The 16,773-nt window shown below is 41.9% G+C and overlaps 1 protein-coding gene across 1 annotated transcript; it reads right to left on the reverse strand.

Moving 5' to 3' along the window:
* Positions 1 to 298: 298 nt before the first annotated feature.
* LOC118102575 (B-cell scaffold protein with ankyrin repeats) lies at positions 299 to 16,078 on the reverse strand. The gene is made up of 16 exons (XM_035148858.1): positions 16,050 to 16,078; positions 15,205 to 15,600; positions 13,388 to 13,521; positions 13,151 to 13,289; positions 12,933 to 13,075; positions 11,961 to 12,075; positions 10,675 to 10,871; positions 5,534 to 5,597; positions 5,091 to 5,306; positions 3,241 to 3,303; positions 1,978 to 2,162; positions 1,283 to 1,346; positions 1,087 to 1,116; positions 792 to 889; positions 628 to 662; positions 299 to 536 (listed from the first exon to the last, which is right to left on the reverse strand). The coding sequence occupies exons 1-15, from the start codon at positions 16,060 to 16,062 to the stop codon at positions 630 to 632; spliced, it is 1,890 nt and encodes a 629-aa protein (XP_035004749.1). The 5' UTR covers positions 16,063 to 16,078; the 3' UTR covers positions 299 to 536; positions 628 to 629.
* Positions 16,079 to 16,773: the final 695 nt, after the last annotated feature.

Consider the following 16,773-nt stretch of genomic DNA (forward strand, 5'->3'; position numbering starts at 1 on the left):
GCTCCCCAGATGGATGAATATTTAGAGATACATCGCCCTCTAGAGGCAAAGATGGGGAGGGTTCTTCAGGCCAGGACCCAACCTGGATTACAGCTTCATGAAAGTTAAACATCTTGAAATATCACATAGTTAATTTTATTTTTATTTAGCATGTGTTTTTTCTTCTAGTTCAAGTTACACAAATAATAATAATAATAATGATACATTTTATTTATACAGCACCTTTCATACATAAAATGCAGCTCAAAGTGCTTTACAATAAAATCAAAGACATGAAATAAGATAGATTCGTAAGAACACGTTAGAAAACAAAGACTTGGCATGAAAACAATCCTAAAACTAGCAAAAGGTATAAAAAATTAAATAAAGTAAAATACAATAAAGACAATGGTGTTAAAAATAGTTAGATCAACTTTTTCTACTTTATCAGAGAATTAACATGCATATATTTTGAGCGAGACAGCTGAACAAGTAGTGTGTTCAGATTAAATCAGAATAATTACTGGAAGATCTGAATCTTTGTGGAGTGATGGAGCCTGTAAATATGGAAATTGTGACACATTAGAAGATCTTAAATAACTTAAAATGAAGTATTAGTATTGATATTCCTTCTGTTTTCAGACTTACCTTCACCGCTTGTTGGTTCTCCAAAAGAAATGTGACTGCAAAATAATTCAGAGGGATATTTGTCATTGGTTTTGTTTGTCCCACTTCAGCATATTTATGTGTATATGTCTCTTTCAACTCCAGTGGCGTACAGTATCATGTAAACTTCATATTAGTACACTCACGTTAACTTTGTTTAAGACGTGCTGCCCTTTGAGCGGCTTGCTGTAAACCTCAGACTCCACCGGTTGGCTTACTCTGCGACTCTCCTTCACCATATTACCTGAGGGGAAATTATCCAACATTCACAGTCACACAGAGAATTGTTCAGTGAAAGACAATAATGAAAACTCCCATTTAGTTCAGGTGAACCTCAGCTGTGGGGATTTGATTTAAAGACCCTTCCCTGAGGATTAGATCCTCACCACTGAAACAAGGATTTCTCTGTGCACAGTGAGACAAGTTTTTTTAAAGACTCACTTGGAGCGTGATGAACGATGTTGAAATTATCTGGGGAGAGAGAAGACTTTCTAAGCCCTTTAAGCGATACAGTTTCATACAGTCAGTTGTGAGTTTGCTGCTTGTGTCAGTTTAACTTTTACAACATTGCATATTATTGTTATAGTCTCTGTGCAGCAAAGTTTAGTCCACATGTCCAGGCTGCAGGAATATTTACCATAGACACTGTCATCGTCCTCGCTGCTATTGATCATAATGTCTCTCAGCTGACTCAACTTCTCCTGCACACACAAACATCAGTTAACTTCAATATCACACTGACACACATGCAGGCAGTTACTGACACAATGAGATTTCTATATATGATCTGTTTTATGTTTGTACAAGTTGGGTCATAAATATTTTGTTGCCTTTTTGGAGGTCCAGTAAAAAACTAAATGTCTGTTGTAACACAAATAGACAGATGGACGACATGACAGCTCCGCAAAAAGTGAAGCCAAATCATCTGGATCCTCCATGTTATCAGATGTGACATGGACCAAACTAAAGTAAATGTGCAAAAAATGTTCTGTCATTGTAGGTAATTCTCATCACACTGGCGTATGATCAAGTTTTCATTTTCCCATTAAGTTAGTTTTTTGAGGCGAAACGTGCGGTTGACAGCTGGGCGTGAGCCCCCTAAAGATATCAAAAGTTCAAGATGGCAGCACACGTAGATCCTGGGTATTTTTGCTTTGTTTTTTCTACAACGAGAGGAAGTGGAGGCGTGTCGTCCTTCTTTGTTTACAGTCTATGACATGGCATAAGCAACAGGTGGCATATAACACAGACCGTTTTATTAGGGTTTGGTCCCGACTGCTAATTCATTCCAAATCCAGTGTGTGGGATGATGACAATGTGTGATAGACCTACTTTCTGGGTGGCGTCCATGCCCTTCTGAGCCCGCTGCCAGTCACTGAAACGCTCCAGGGCCTCGTCCACAGTGAGCGAACCGGCCTTCACCCTCTGCTGGAGCTCGGCGAGCTGCTGGAGCCCATGTATCTGTTCTGGCACCAAGTTGTCATAGGTGGAAGAGATTCTGTGTTCTCGCCGACGTGCTGCAAAGAGCAAGCGGGGAAATCTGACGTTTTTAGCAGAAAACAGTCGCCACACACGGGGACGACAAGTTAACAAGGTAGATTTCACATTTAATATCACAAATTAAACTGTAAGGCAGAAATAAGAAGAGGCAGAGTTTAAACCTCGTCCAGATGGCACTGACACAGAGGATAAGATGTGGTTTTCCCCAGCACATCTGTAATGTCAGTGAGTCATGGGGATGGTAAGTCATTTTACGGATGATCTATGGACCTGTCATTCAGTGTCACCAACACTACGGCGAAGCAGACAAATGGCTCTGTATCTGTGTTAGTGCCAACGCAGCAGCTCCTTCTCTCTTCTACACATTTTTAAAGATTTTGTATTCATCTTGTCGGCACCTGACTGTGTTTAAATCTTCTACCTGCTCTGTTTATAGCTTTTTTTACTCTGTGTTTGCCCATTAATTTGCTGCTGTGATATTCATTTCCCCGTCGTGATTGCTCTAATTTTAATTGACAAAACACCATAAATTATTTACTAAGAGGTTCACCATTGACTAATACCATCCAGCAGGTAATTCCATAAGAGAGAAGTCAGCAAAAAAGATTTTCTCAGTTTGTGTCCTGAAGTATACTCATGCCGAATACTTTGCCCTGGGTACCACTAACAGGCCACTCCTCACTGATCTCAGAGATCTTGCAGGGTTATATAGCACCATCATGTCTGTTATGTATTTATTGCCAATTCCATTAGGAGATTTATAAATAAGCGGTAAAACTTAAAACATTTTCCTGTGGCTATAAGGATCTCTGCATGGATCTGAGCATACTGCACATGTTTATTGAGATAGCACTCTTATAAGCATGTTTAAATCAAGTGATAAAGTTGTAGAAAGGCGATCCAAAGATTTAATGAAGAAGTGCAAAAACCTGAACACCAAACCACAAATGTATTTAAATTGACAATATTTTACTTCCACTTCTTTTTCAAGCACAAATATCAGGTTTGATCTGAGTGTAATAGATTCCAAATATATAAGATAAAGCTTGTTTTTGTGGAGTTGACATGTTAACATCTTTACGATCTCACACTTACCTTGTTTAGTTGGAAGCGAATATATTTCAGCATTTCCTTGTGGTGTTTTCTTCTTCTGGAACACTGTAAATATAGAATACCTAACTGTAAATATCGTATATTATATCATGCCTAGATTATTGATTTATTTTAATTGAATATATAACCTTTTTAATATAGTTATATAACACTTGATATACAGCTGCCGTAAGAGTTAGTTAGTTCTAAAATGTTCCTGTACTTCAACTATTTCGCCACAAGATGGAGCCATGCTCTAAATGTAAGAGCATTTAACTCTATATGTGGATTGTGCATTGCTCAAATGTGAATTGCCTGCAGATTGAAACCTGTTACTTTCCATCCAGAATACATATTATACATAATGGAATATAATGAATGTCTGTGAAATAGCAGGAATCTTCATGTGATCATCCAGAGCTAAATTCTCAGTTCCTCTCAGAGAAAAAGACTCACATTCAGCTCTGGATCAAATTAGTCGCTCTGAATGATGCCTTTGGTTTGGTAGTGAGTGTTCAGAATGAAAGGCTACACTGTTGGGCTTGTCAGAGGCGGTGGAGCTGCGGCTGTGTGACCAACGCCGGATGAAAATTCAACATCCCCACCCTGCGAGATAATCCTGCCTCTGACTACTTCCTCCATGACAGCATCTCTCTTTTCCACTTCACGTTCACACACAGCTTCTCTTTTTCAACCTCGCTCACAACACAGGTCTGGCTCTATGGCTTACACTCAGAATGAAGAGCACTGCTGCAGATCTGTCTCTCTCTGTTGCTATTACTTTACCTACCCCGTAGAGCGGGTGCGTTGCTATCTGTGCAATTTACATGGCCAGCAATTCCTCCCTATAGGACTACAATTCATTCACATTTCAGTCTCATTGAGCTGCTAACAAAAGGAAAACTCCTCATTATTTCCACTTGTGCACTGTTCTCTCCAATAACTGGCTCCTCGCCTAATCCTCCACCAAGCCTCATCTCCCCTCTCACATCTCTCACTGCGGCAGTGGGAGTGAGGAGCAAAATGTGATCCTTGTGTGGTTTGAAGCTCCACTGTCTCGATAGATGGAAACCTCGAAATCCCTCTCCTTTCTCTCGTGCGCTCTGGGGACAAGGACGATGGAAAACACGTGTAATGACTTATTTTGGCTGACTTGGCCTTGGTCTGGCCAAGATTGGTTGCAGATGGCAGCCGAGTAAGTTCCCTCTCTGTTGCTGAGGGGATGGTCGGGATGCAGGGAGTTCAGTGGTGCGTTCAATTTAGTTTTTTGCTTTGTAAGGCCCATTGGGAAGGGAGCTGGCTCACGGGATACAAACAAGCTCAATAAGAGGCTGCATAATGACGTTGTTCCCCAACTACAATTTTTGACTGTTTTCTCAATGGGAATAACAATTAATTATGGATGCATGTGATCGTGTTTGCATTTGCGAGATGAAAAAGAGAGGTCCCGGCCGATTTAATGATTTATAAGCCTTAATAATACCAGTCACTTTTGGATGTTTCATCTTCATGAAATATTCACGCCGCTGAAATTGAACAGTTAGGGCCTGTCGGCTCTTGACGCAGGCAAATGGCTCTTTCTCTCCCCTCGCTTTTGTTTGTTTTGCAGCAGGGAGCGACTGTGTCCTTGTGGTTTATAGGATCAAAACAAAACTGCACCACAAAAAAATAAAATCCTCTCCACTCAATCCAGCAGCACTCCACTGACAAAGGCAATGCACATTCCAGTCACTTCCTCCCTCCCACATGAGCTCCCAAACTCCCCTTCACATGCTGTGCATTAACTCAGTGTTGTCTTTACGCCAAATGAGCTCCATCATATCTATAATTTGGAGGGAAAAGTAGGGAGCTACCTTGAGTGATGTATGGGGTTCTGTCGTCCTCCTCCTCGGTGCTCTCAGGCCGCGGAGTGGGCGCTGGTGGGCGATTGGCAATAACCACCGCCTTCGTTGAGTTCAGGATGGTGTCATATTCATCATCCCCCCCCAGCGAAGCATAGAGATCCTCCATCTCCTCCCATTCATCCTCTCCTCGCTCCTCTTTCTGCATGTCTGCGGTGGAAGGACTCCCTAATGACCAAAGTGTTTACTGGTTGAGTGTCACGATGAAGTTCTGCATGCTGTGTTTGGCTACTCGGCTACTCGGAAGCAACGGCTACATGGTGTGCCCATCAGCACGTGGAAAAACATTCAGCGGTTGGAAATGAACAGCAATTCAAGCTTAATGATACACTGGAAAAAACAATTCCATTGTTCTCTTTTGGCCTCCTTCCACTTCCCACCAGTCCCTCACTCACCTGCAGCGCACATCACTTCGTGCACACCGGCATCTACATTTTCCTCGCCGGGGTTGGAAATATTCTGCAACAGGAGAGCGTGAAGACCATTTACCATTTAGTGTTTAATTTGTTATGCTGATGGTTTCATACACAACAGTAGATTTTTCATGCATTTGAAAAATTCTTGATGCATTGCAGACTTGTAATTTAGTAAAGGACATGGCTTGCTCATTGGTTGGCTCACTACATCCTTTCTTTTGGCTCATTTTCTCATTCTCCCCTGTATCCAAGGCATAAAAATGAAAGATAAAGCAGAGGTGACCACTTCCTGGTTGATGGGATGGCATGGAGGCTAATGTCTGCCTCCATGCCAACCTTTAATGTGGCGTTGTCATGTATTTTAGGTTCCTAGACGCACCTCTTAGGATTTCACTTTTGGTAAAGCAATTTCAGGGCTATGCCAGGAATTACAGAGGCGCGCTGCAACCCTGCTTGCTGGCTGAAAGAACGCAGCTTTCCCTGTGACTGCAACGCTTCTGCCGAGTTGAGGCCCTATACTCACTAATAGCACGCTGAGGGACGGGAGTATGATCAGGGTAATTATGAAATCAGACAATCTTCCCCTTTCACTCCAAACATATCATTTAGTGAGCAACTCAAGACCCTCGGCTAGATATTTAGACTGGATCCACAATTAGAATGTGGATACATACTTTACTTTACTGCCATATTTCTAACTGATACAGATTTGAAGAACTGGAGTTGCCTCAGACATTTTTAACAGTATTTCTTTTGAGAACAACACAAAAGGAAAAAGAAGATACAAAAAATGTATGAGTACAGCTGCTGATTTTGTATGAGCAAACTACGGCCCACAGGAGCCACACATAATACATATGATAATGCTTCAGTATTACATTAGATTCCAGTGTCATATTAAGAGCATACACTCTGAATTCAATGAGAAAAGTCAATAACAATAAGTCTTTGCAGAATATATGAGACAGAGCCCACTTTGATCAAAATATCCTCCATATAACCTGCCACGCACTGTGTGCAGTTTCCAAGCAACACAAGCACTCATGACTCAATTACAATATTGCACTGTTCCGAGTAGCCTACTGTAAATTACTTACCGGCTGCCATGAATGCATTACTGAACAGTGGTGTTTTATAACATGCCCAACAAGTAGAAAGGATGGGTTGATTCTCGTGCAGCCTTAGCATTGAATCGAAATAGTCAGATGCTGCACTCAAGCCCTATGTGGTATTTTCAGAGGTCGTTCCCGTATGAGGGAGGGTGTATTTATTTACTAGCCACGAAACGCTAAATCATTTTTACAGATGTCTGAAACGGCAGGAGCCCCCAGGCGTTCCAGACAAATTCGCTTTCGCCGCTGCTCAAATTGCAGCAGCGCCTCAGACGAAAGCAGTAGGCGTGATTTTGTTAGAGGGAGAACAAAATCTCGAGTGAATCTAGGGAGGGATAAGGAGTATAAATCTGTTTTCAGCTGCTGAGATGGTCAGTTCACAGGTTGGCAGGTCTGGGCTCTTTAGTGCCGCCATGCTCTGTGTCTTTTAATGGTTTCAGGACTGTTTGATACACGGCAGATTGAGTGGCAGTCAAAATCCTTCCAACTTGTTTATCTGGCATGGGAAAATAAGAGGTGGTCAGCTCAGCAGGGAAAGAAATACTTCACACTTCAAACTATATTTACTCAGCAAAGTGTGATCTTCGTAGTTTTCTTTAACACCAAACATGTGTTATTATAGTAAGCTCTTACAACCACACTGAGTTGGCTGCTGCTCTGAGCTAAATGTTAATGTCAGTGTAAGATCACAAACATACTGAATTAGCATGTATGATGTTCTTACTATGACTAACAGCATGCTATAAGCTACTGCTGGAACAGAGCGGCTGTGGTTCAGGAGGTAGAGCAGATTGGTGGTTCGATTCCCAGTGTCCATGGGCAAGATACTGAACCGTTAAATTGCTCCTGGATGCAGTGTATGAATGTGCGACAGAAAAATTGTTGTGTCTAGAAGTGTCGTATGAATGTGTGTGTTGGTAAATGTGACTGTGCTGTGTTGTGCTTTGGGGGCCGACAACAGTAGAAAAATGCTATGTAAAGATAACCACAAATCTCAAACTCATGCTGGCGCTAGGGGGAAAAGTCAAGGGATCACAGACACACTGATGATTCGTCATCTCGTCCCTGATGAGAAGTCAGTCAACACCAATGTCTTTAGCATATAGGCCTTATATAAGAGTTAGCAGCTAGCAGCTTCCCTTTTCAAACAAGGATGACTAAATCATTCAAATGATAAACAAATCTCCGGATCCTACTGATAAAGCACAGTTTCTGACCAAACACACACAACATGCAAAACAAGGTTGTGGAGAACCAGCGGATCCCTCATCTGGAGGGTAGGGTGTCAACTGATTTGAATTGGACTCCACTGTACACAAACACAGCGTGCAGCACACACAGCTCTTTGTAGTCTGTGGTGAGTCTCGTACAGTTGCAGGCTAATTTGTATTTATCGAGCTTCCCTCTCCGTCTGAGAGCACACGGTTAAATCTTAGTTGGAGCGGCGAGTCCATCTTAATGCCAAGTGACCCAGTATTAAAATATTCAATGAGGACAATGTGTGTTTGTGTTGGTAATTATGAGCAAGCACAATATTGCAGTCTGAAGACATAAACATTGCAGTTAACAGCAGAGCGTTTTCTATATTTGTATTCTAGTTATGCTCCCCCTGAATAATTCAGCTTCCCCCTCTGGAGCAGTTCACAGCTAATTAACAAAGAAGTGCGCTGCCAGGGCAGACTGGTGGATCTGACGCAGGCCCTGTGAGTGATTCAGCCTGTGTATGAAGCAAGGGACCGATCCATCCAGGGTTTATTGACAGAGCTGCTACACTGACGCCCAAATCACTGATGCATCATGGGTTGATTAATTGGAGGTGGGGGGGGGGACACTGCCGATGAGTTAATGAAACCGCCATGCACAAAAAAAGGAACAGGAGCAAAAACCCACCCGAGCACAGTGTGTACATAGGTTTCAACTTTTAACATTAACTACACTCCAGGAGAACAGCAATTGTTTGTGCATGTCGAATCTGTCTTTTGTGTCACATCTATAGGCTTGTTGACGTCCCTGCGGGGAGACCTCTGCGTGACTCCGCTGCTCCCTGTCAGCTCAGCCAACTCACCGAGGGTTCACAGAGAGCACTTCGACTCACTGGAGCAGTCGGATCAGACCTCGCTCCATCTGCAGTCGCTCTCAATTAGCAGGGTTGCTAGGAGGATAAATACATTTGCGACAGCTGTTGGAGTGTCTAAATTTCCCTCGAGAGGGAATCCTCCATAGGTTGGTCCCAGGCATCAGAGAAAAGTTAGAAGTTGGCGCTATTATGGAGGTTTTTATTGGATATTAAATGAGAATGATGCTGTTATCTGTTAGAAAGTGATACAAGGATTATAACACCTGATACAAGCTTTAAAGGATTAGTTGACACAAATTACAAAATAATAATTATAACTCTGATAATAATGACAATAACATTTGTTGCTCCATATCTGGAGGCTTGAGTCCTCCTGCAGTGACCGCAGGTTTGGCTCTGACTGCCTTTTGCTGCAGTGCTTTCACACTGTCTCTCTCCATTTCATGGTTATCCTGTCCTACCAATTTAGGCAAAAATGGCCTCTAGTTTATCCATTCAGACAGTTTTGTTTCTACAGGTTTTGAGATATCCATCTTTGTACAGTGACAAATTATACTTAAAAAAACCCCAGCAGCATTTCTTTTCAGATGATGTGTCCAGTGTAGGAAACAAACAATTTTGTAGTATTTCCATCATATAATATTTTGTACTTTGTACTTTTGAACTCCTTTTGGCAGGTATAGTTCATAATTATATGCTACAGACCCCCCTGTGGGTCACAGTTTGAATTTGTTTGATAATTACGTTGGGTTCCCTCTCAATATATTTTGCGTACCTGGTTCCAAAAGAATCATACAACACCCTGCAAATCACCGTACTACTGCGTTCTTCTGGAGTGACCTCTTGATATATAAATATTCAGTTCTACATGAATAAAAAAAAAAGGATCCTCTCCATGTGCAGATGCATCTGTTACGTTTGGTTTTGTTTTTGAACACAACAGAAATGCATGTGCTGTTTTCAACCTACCATCTTAGCCATGCCACTTGGTGCATCACATTTTTTTTAATGATAATGTCCTCGCTGCCTAATGAAATTAGCATCGGAAAGAACATTATGAAGCCAGTGTCCTCCAGCTTTATCAGATAAAGGGATGTGCATGCATGCTCGGGATCTATTAAATCTGGATTGCTACTCATTAGCGAGTGAGTGGCCAACACGCTGCTCTTGTGTTACTGCATCCCGCGCGGCGAAATGGAAGGTTGCACGGGAAGTGGCTCTCCATATTAACATGAGAAAATGGCAGCTATTATGCGGGGAAATCTCAAACATTAGAGGCTGCATTAATTGTCTGAATGTATGCAGACGACTTGCACTGTGAGCCATCGGGCATGCATGAACAAACACGGCCTCTCTGGTGTCTGTGGGGGTGTTCCATTAGGAACCTCGCAGGTCAAACATATTCAGGGCGAGAGAAGGGAGGGTCAATGTCTCGTCGCTGGTTATGAGGGAGTGAGGTCCCCCCACTCCCTGCTTTACACATTTCCATCCTCTCCATTCTGTTCATTATTGATAAAGCCCCACTCGCTCATAGTGCTGAGGCATTGTTGGTGTTAGCAAGAGCACTCCTGAGTGCTACACCACATCCTCTGGCGGCAAAACCTCAAGAGCCCAGGTGCACCGTGTTGTTTTCTTTAGCCATCAGCAGGTAACTAAAAACTAAAGGATTCCACTGAGCCGATATTACATCCAGCCAGCTCCATACACACTAATAATGTCACTGGCTGCTTTTAATTGGCTCACAAATCACTGAACATGAGAAGCTGTCATCAGATATTGGTATTTTTGTGAAACGTCTTCATTGTACGGAGGATCAATAATATTATATAGCATGTTGCAAGGATGAATGTCAACTGCAGGAAGGTGAAAATCAACAGGCAGCAGTCAAAAAGATTGAATATTAAATAAACTGTAGATGAGGATGTGTTTACCAGTGTTTCCCTCAGTAAGACATCCAGCTCTGCGTGGCCGTGACTCCTTGCGATCTCTGCGGGAGTCTGGCCGCGCTGATTGGCCGTGTGCAGCGCTCGGTCGGCGCCAGGACACTGCAGGAGCAGGCTGGACACGCCCATGAGTCCATACTGGGCGGCAAAGTGAAGTAAGGTTGGCGAACCCGCGTGGTGGAGCTCTGATGTGAACATTTGAAAGTGCAGGAAAAGCAATTTTCAGACATTTTCACAAAAGTCCATTTAGGCCTGAAAATGAACAGTATTTGAGCATGTAATACTTCTTTCACAGCGAAGATATCTCCACTTCCTATCCAGGTAATAACCTGACCCGGTGCAATGTGAGCAATTTAACACATTCAGGAGAGTCGAAGAAAGACAGCTCGGAGGCACTTATTGACCTATTTGTCGTGGAAATGGATTTCCCCGTGCCCTTTTTAACAGAGTTAAGGATCAATCTCAGTAGCTGATGAAGCCATCAATCTGCCACATAATGAGCAAAGAAATAATGGAAGACTTTTTTGTTCCTAGTGGATAATGTGCATCATGGAGCTGGAACGCTGAAGGAGTAAATTAAATGCACAGTCTGTGGTCAGGCATTAGCATATATGTTGCTAGTGTGTTGTATTTGAAATAACGTGATTTCTTTGGGTGAATCTCGGAGCTGATTGGTTATTGTCTTAGGGTGAATTTGCGTCTGGGGGAAAACAATATTTTGGGGCTTCTGGTGTGTTCATGTATTTATGAACATGTTCTTAATGCATACATTTCATTATTTACGCCACTTGGTTAGTGTTGCATATGTTTTGTGATGACCTTTTAATGTTGTGTGTAATTTTTATTCCTTGGAGAGCACTTGGTGCTTATTTGCTAGAAAAGTACTATATCAATAACATTTTTACCATCATTATTGTCTAGCTCAAACATGATTGGCCATCTAAACAGGAAACCAGATGCTTCCAGTCCCGAAATCCTGTCCCTCACCTACAGATTTTGCATATTCACACACAGTCTGCTGATAGAGATCACTTTTGGCTTCACCTTGCATCCATTCATACCGTAATCAAAAAAATATTCAATCGATTTCCTGTCAAGTATACAACTAATTTGAGGAGAAAAAAAAAGGAAGGAAGAAAGAACAGTTTGAGGTGGTTAAATATCCTTGAAAATCTAAATAAACTTTAAAATACTTCAACCAGGTTTGTTTTGTTTCCTCAGTGTGATTGGTCAGCAGATTTTTTTTTCAAAGTGAAGTTCAGATGAAGCTGTACCTCTTTCAGGCGTGTTTTCACACTGCAGTGCAGGGAAGCCTCCAGCGGGCATCGCCTCCAGCAGCATGGAGGACAACTTGTCGTCCAGCTTGTCCACAGACGGCACCTGAAGAGCCTGAAAATCAGACAGACACACGGCTCACCCACAGGCAGATTTAATTGAATTGAATAATTTGTTGAGAAAAGAATACACAGACAAATTAGGAAACCCTTTTTTCCAACAAATGTCTAACCGAGCCGTGGCCCAGATCTAATTGGTCAACTTTATTCTGTGGCAATTGAATCTGCCACATCACATTTATTTAATTTCTGAATTGCTGGTTGGACATAGTGCTGGGTTTCAAAAAACTATTCTCTGATTTAAAATTGATTTTAATGTGAATGTTCCCATATCGATTCATAAAAAGAACGGATCGATCACACTCAGGTCCCCCGGGGGGAAACTACGTTTTGTTGTTGGTGCTGCCTGCAGGTGCTGTCAAAAAAACAAAACTCTCACAGAGGACAACCAAGCTAAAGTCTCCAGGTGTTCACAGTTTATTTTTTTTACCAAAGCAAAGTGGGCTGTTGAACTTGTTTTTTAAATGAATGACACCTGTATCATTAAAAATAATCATCAGTGTTGTGTTTAATTGCAGCGTCGTCCGTTCACAGCTTCCTTATTGGAACTCATGACCTGCATATTCGCTTCCGCGCTGGCGTAAAAAAGTCTGGTGGCGCTAGTCTGTGTGTGGAACGTATAAAAAATTATAATTTACTAATAATACTGATTATTATTACCGTTACTATGATATATTATACGGTTTGGTTGAATTTCCTATTGTTTTTAAAACTTGGAAAAACGCCTAACACTAAATCCACTGTGTGAAAAGGTGCCCACCCCAAATTTCTAATTCCCCCTCCAATCTGAGCAGCCTGACCGAGACAACTAAAAAGTAGATATTGTTTGAAACAGCCCTTTAATAGCTCTACCTGACACATGAAATCTACAGGGTCTGCAGCCCTGGAAAGAAGGCAAGCGATTTCCTCCATGCTGCTGTAGTACTGCAGCTGTGCCTTGCTCAGTGGCACTCCGTTGATATACACGGTCACTCCGACGTTTCCAGCAGGAAAATCTGCAACAGAAAACACACAGTAGCTAAACACAGGCAGAGCAGATACATTGATTATTTTGCTATCATGCTGCTCACCTGGTGCATTGACACACAGGGTTCTGTCGTTCCAGTGGACAGGCTTCACTCGCAGTGTCTGATTTTCACCAGCAAACTCAACCTCAGTGTCGCCGCCAGGAGCCTCATTTTCCAAAAGGATGAACACTTCCATAGAGGTCTGCCAGGGAGACAGTACAGTGCACTGCAGTGTAGCCAATGTTAGTGGTGCTTTGTGGAAGAAATAAGAAATGGCCTCTGACCAGACGGGTGTCTCACCCCGCAGGGAACCCTGGAAGGAACGACCACAGCTCTGCAACCGATGCTGTGGACTGTAGTTGACTGCACCTTCTGCTCTGATCCAGAGGGTTTATGTGTCAGTGGGTTGACATTTGCTGCTGTGGCTGACACACCTATGAGAAACGAGACATTGCACTGAATTATGCACCAGTGATGTGGGTTTTGGACAGCATCAACTACCCAGGGGCAATGTTGATCCACCACTAACTATCAGATGCTTTGCCAGGAATTTATCTACAGGCATTCATGCTCCCCAGAGGATGAATCTTTTCTTTCAAGTGAAATGTCTCAATCACTGTTAAAAGAATTTGGTAAAACAATTCAAATCACTTGAGCTGCTCGAAGACATCCACTGAACTCCGGACATTTTCCTGAAATTTTCCAGAAGGGCTGTATGTGAGAATGCAAATGTCTGAGTCATTTCCAGAAAGCTCCTGACTTTTTCTGGAGCTTTTCTTTTCCCCCCTGCCTCCTCGTGAAATATCTGAGTAAGCCCATGTGAGATTTTTAGATTAAAGTAACATAGTGAGAAGGATAAATTATGTTTTAGCTTTACCTCGAACCTCAGAGCAACTAGCATGACTCTAATTTAGGCCTTATTATTTAAATTAAACACTTCACATTAGTTTTTATATTGTTAGCTCTTGTAATTTCTATTTAAACGAGTAGTGGCTGAGTCATGAAGTGTACGTTCTTTTCCTCAACTCCTACATGTCTGGTACGTGTGCTGACAAACAAACACCATCACTCGGTATGAACAGCAAAACCACCTGGGTTAAAATGTAACTGTTTGTGGTGTCCGGGCCTCAACCACTTCACTTCAACGAAGTGATGCAGAGTGCACTCGAATTTACATGGCTTGCGTTCAGTGGCGGGGGCTGAAGAGGAAAAGACTAGCCATTTGCATCACATGTTACACACACACACACACACACACACACACACACACACACACACACACACACACACACACACACACACACACACACACACACACACACCTGTTCAAATCATCTCCTCTGCTTTTTTATTTTACTACTTCATACAATAGCACAATTAGGAAAAGCAGGGATGGCAGTGAGTAATAGGCAAGGAAGATGTGGACATGCCAGATATACACAGTCAGACTATAGATCTCATTGCAGCCGGTGCTAAAAAATATTGGATGTCGATCTTCAGCACACATAATTCTCAGGGAGAAGGAAAAAGTCTGTAAACAGGTTTCCAAGAGGATTCTCAAAAATCATGAGCATTTTTTTTATGGCAGATGAACAGCAAGGCCATGTGAACTTGTTATGCTAAAGATGTACAGATTGTGTTCTGGATTTTCAACACTGGGATGCAGACTGTGTCCAAATTTCAGTCTGTTTTACTCCTTATGTTTTAGAAGATTTGTATATAGTGTTAAATAGGTGGCCACTGAAGCAATGCTTTGTTTCTTTTAACCCCCCAAAAATAGGAACAACACACACATCCAGTAAAAATATCTTTTGATGGGTGCTGGATCAACAAAACGTCACAAAACGCTTGAAAAAGAGAAGCTCTGCACACTTAGAACTCCCTTTAAACGATTTATTTGCCAGTGACGTTTTATCAGCACAAAGTTAATATCTTGTCATCTGCATCGTATCTACACTTAGTAATGTGGGTATCAAGACTTTAAAACTACCACGCAGATATATTCGTTCATATATTCTATTCAAATTGGATTATGGGTATTTAAGATGGTGACACTGTGTCTTTATCAGAAATTATACAGTTTTTCTGGGTCCTCAGAAAAGTAAAAAATATGATACCTTTTCTCACAATATCAGTGACAGTGGATAGGTACTCATGAAGGTCTTGTTCGCTGGAAATCTGCAGGCACTCGTCACCATTCAGGGGCACCAGCTCCAGCAGCGGGGTCAGACTCTCCACGCCACACAGCAGCACCACCACCTGAGCGGCGGGGCTCAACACGCGGGCCAGGAAGAAGCGCCACATCTGGCTGAGGCCGTCCAGCATGCCTTTGGAGAGGATCAGGAGTTTGCAGCTGTAGCCGGTGAGCCTGAGGAAGTCGTCCTGTCGACTAGACGCCGTGGCGATGTCGTAGCAGCAGATGCCAGCCTCTGGGATGGGACCGGTGAAGACTGACTTCAGGTACGTTGCCCATTGCTCTGCCTCAGTCTGATAGATGATCAGCAGCTCCTCCGCTACAAGGAAAAGGCATCTGTGAGTGCAGTTTTTAATATTCTATGGAAAAACATCACATTCCTCCTATTGCGTTTAAACATATTTAGTCTGCAAACACATACCCACAGTGAAACAGTTTCAAGACAAATCTGAAACTTACCCAAGTAGTTTAAAAATGATTCTGCTCTCACTGTCAGTGCAACATATTAATATGTAAAATACTGAATGAATAGGATGCAGTGACATAACTTCACTACCAGAGTAAATCTTGCTCTTGATGCTGCTTTATCATTAAATGCAAAACTATTTAAATACATTTAATACTTAAATCCAAGCTATATTGCACTAATATTATTTATATATATGTTGCTCTGAGGCATCATATACAAAATTAAACCAATTCATCATTTTCATTATCCCAGAAAAATTGTAATAACTCGCTGAAAAATTCAAGCAAAGTAAAGCTTACCTGTGTGGCTCATGGCTACAGTGTGGTGTGCCTGCAGGTCTTCACACTAACTATTTCAAACAGCACGCCTATTATATAGAGGACCTCAGATAAGAGAGTTTCCTGCTACGTCACAATGAATAAAGAAATAATTCGATGGAACAAAAAGGCCTGTCCGCTAACCCGGTGATAAGGAACAAGCCTGGATGTGACGGTTTGTTATTCAAAAATTAAAGCAGCAATTCCAAGTAATTTGATCAGAATTAAAAGTAATTTGTGCAAACTGAATGTCATGGAAATTCACAAAACTGATTTAGTTCGCTGTCAATATTTCACTGGTGCTGAGACCACCAAACCTCATGAAAAAATAAATGGGGGTTTCTAAACGTGAAGCAATAAAACATGAAGTTATAAAAAGCTGATGTCTCGCTAATGTTTATGTAGCGAAGAGGAAAGATGAAAAAGGTCACAGTGTAACTAAGGATTTCCAGTTTGAAAACATCATTTTGAGAGGAAAGGTTTCCATCTTTTCTCGTGTTTTTATGGAGTTTAAAAACAACCAAATGTACAGAAGAAGAAAAGAATATATATCCCACACCATTCCTTTCATGGCCATAACTTAGTACTGTATTATATAAAGACACGGTGGCTCTATGTGTAAGCAAATAAGACACGTAAAGGTCACTGTCAAGCAGACAACAGGTGAATGGAAAGTGAAAAACCTGAGTCGCAGATTTGACCAGAG

Source organism: Hippoglossus stenolepis, chromosome 23 (genome assembly GCF_022539355.2).
Source record: "Hippoglossus stenolepis isolate QCI-W04-F060 chromosome 23, HSTE1.2, whole genome shotgun sequence".
NCBI classification, from domain to species: domain Eukaryota; kingdom Metazoa; phylum Chordata; class Actinopteri; order Pleuronectiformes; family Pleuronectidae; genus Hippoglossus; species Hippoglossus stenolepis.

Excerpts from the sequence above, each read along its gene's own strand:
- LOC118102575 (XM_035148858.1), bottom strand. Across the intron at positions 5,307-5,533 it reads CGAAGTGATGTGCGCTGCAG|GGAGTCCTTCCACCGCAGAC; the intron begins GTGAGTGAGGGA and ends TTTGGTCATTAG. Across the intron at positions 2,163-3,240 it reads TTCGCTTCCAACTAAACAAG|CACGTCGGCGAGAACACAGA; the intron begins GTAAGTGTGAGA and ends TGCTCTTTGCAG.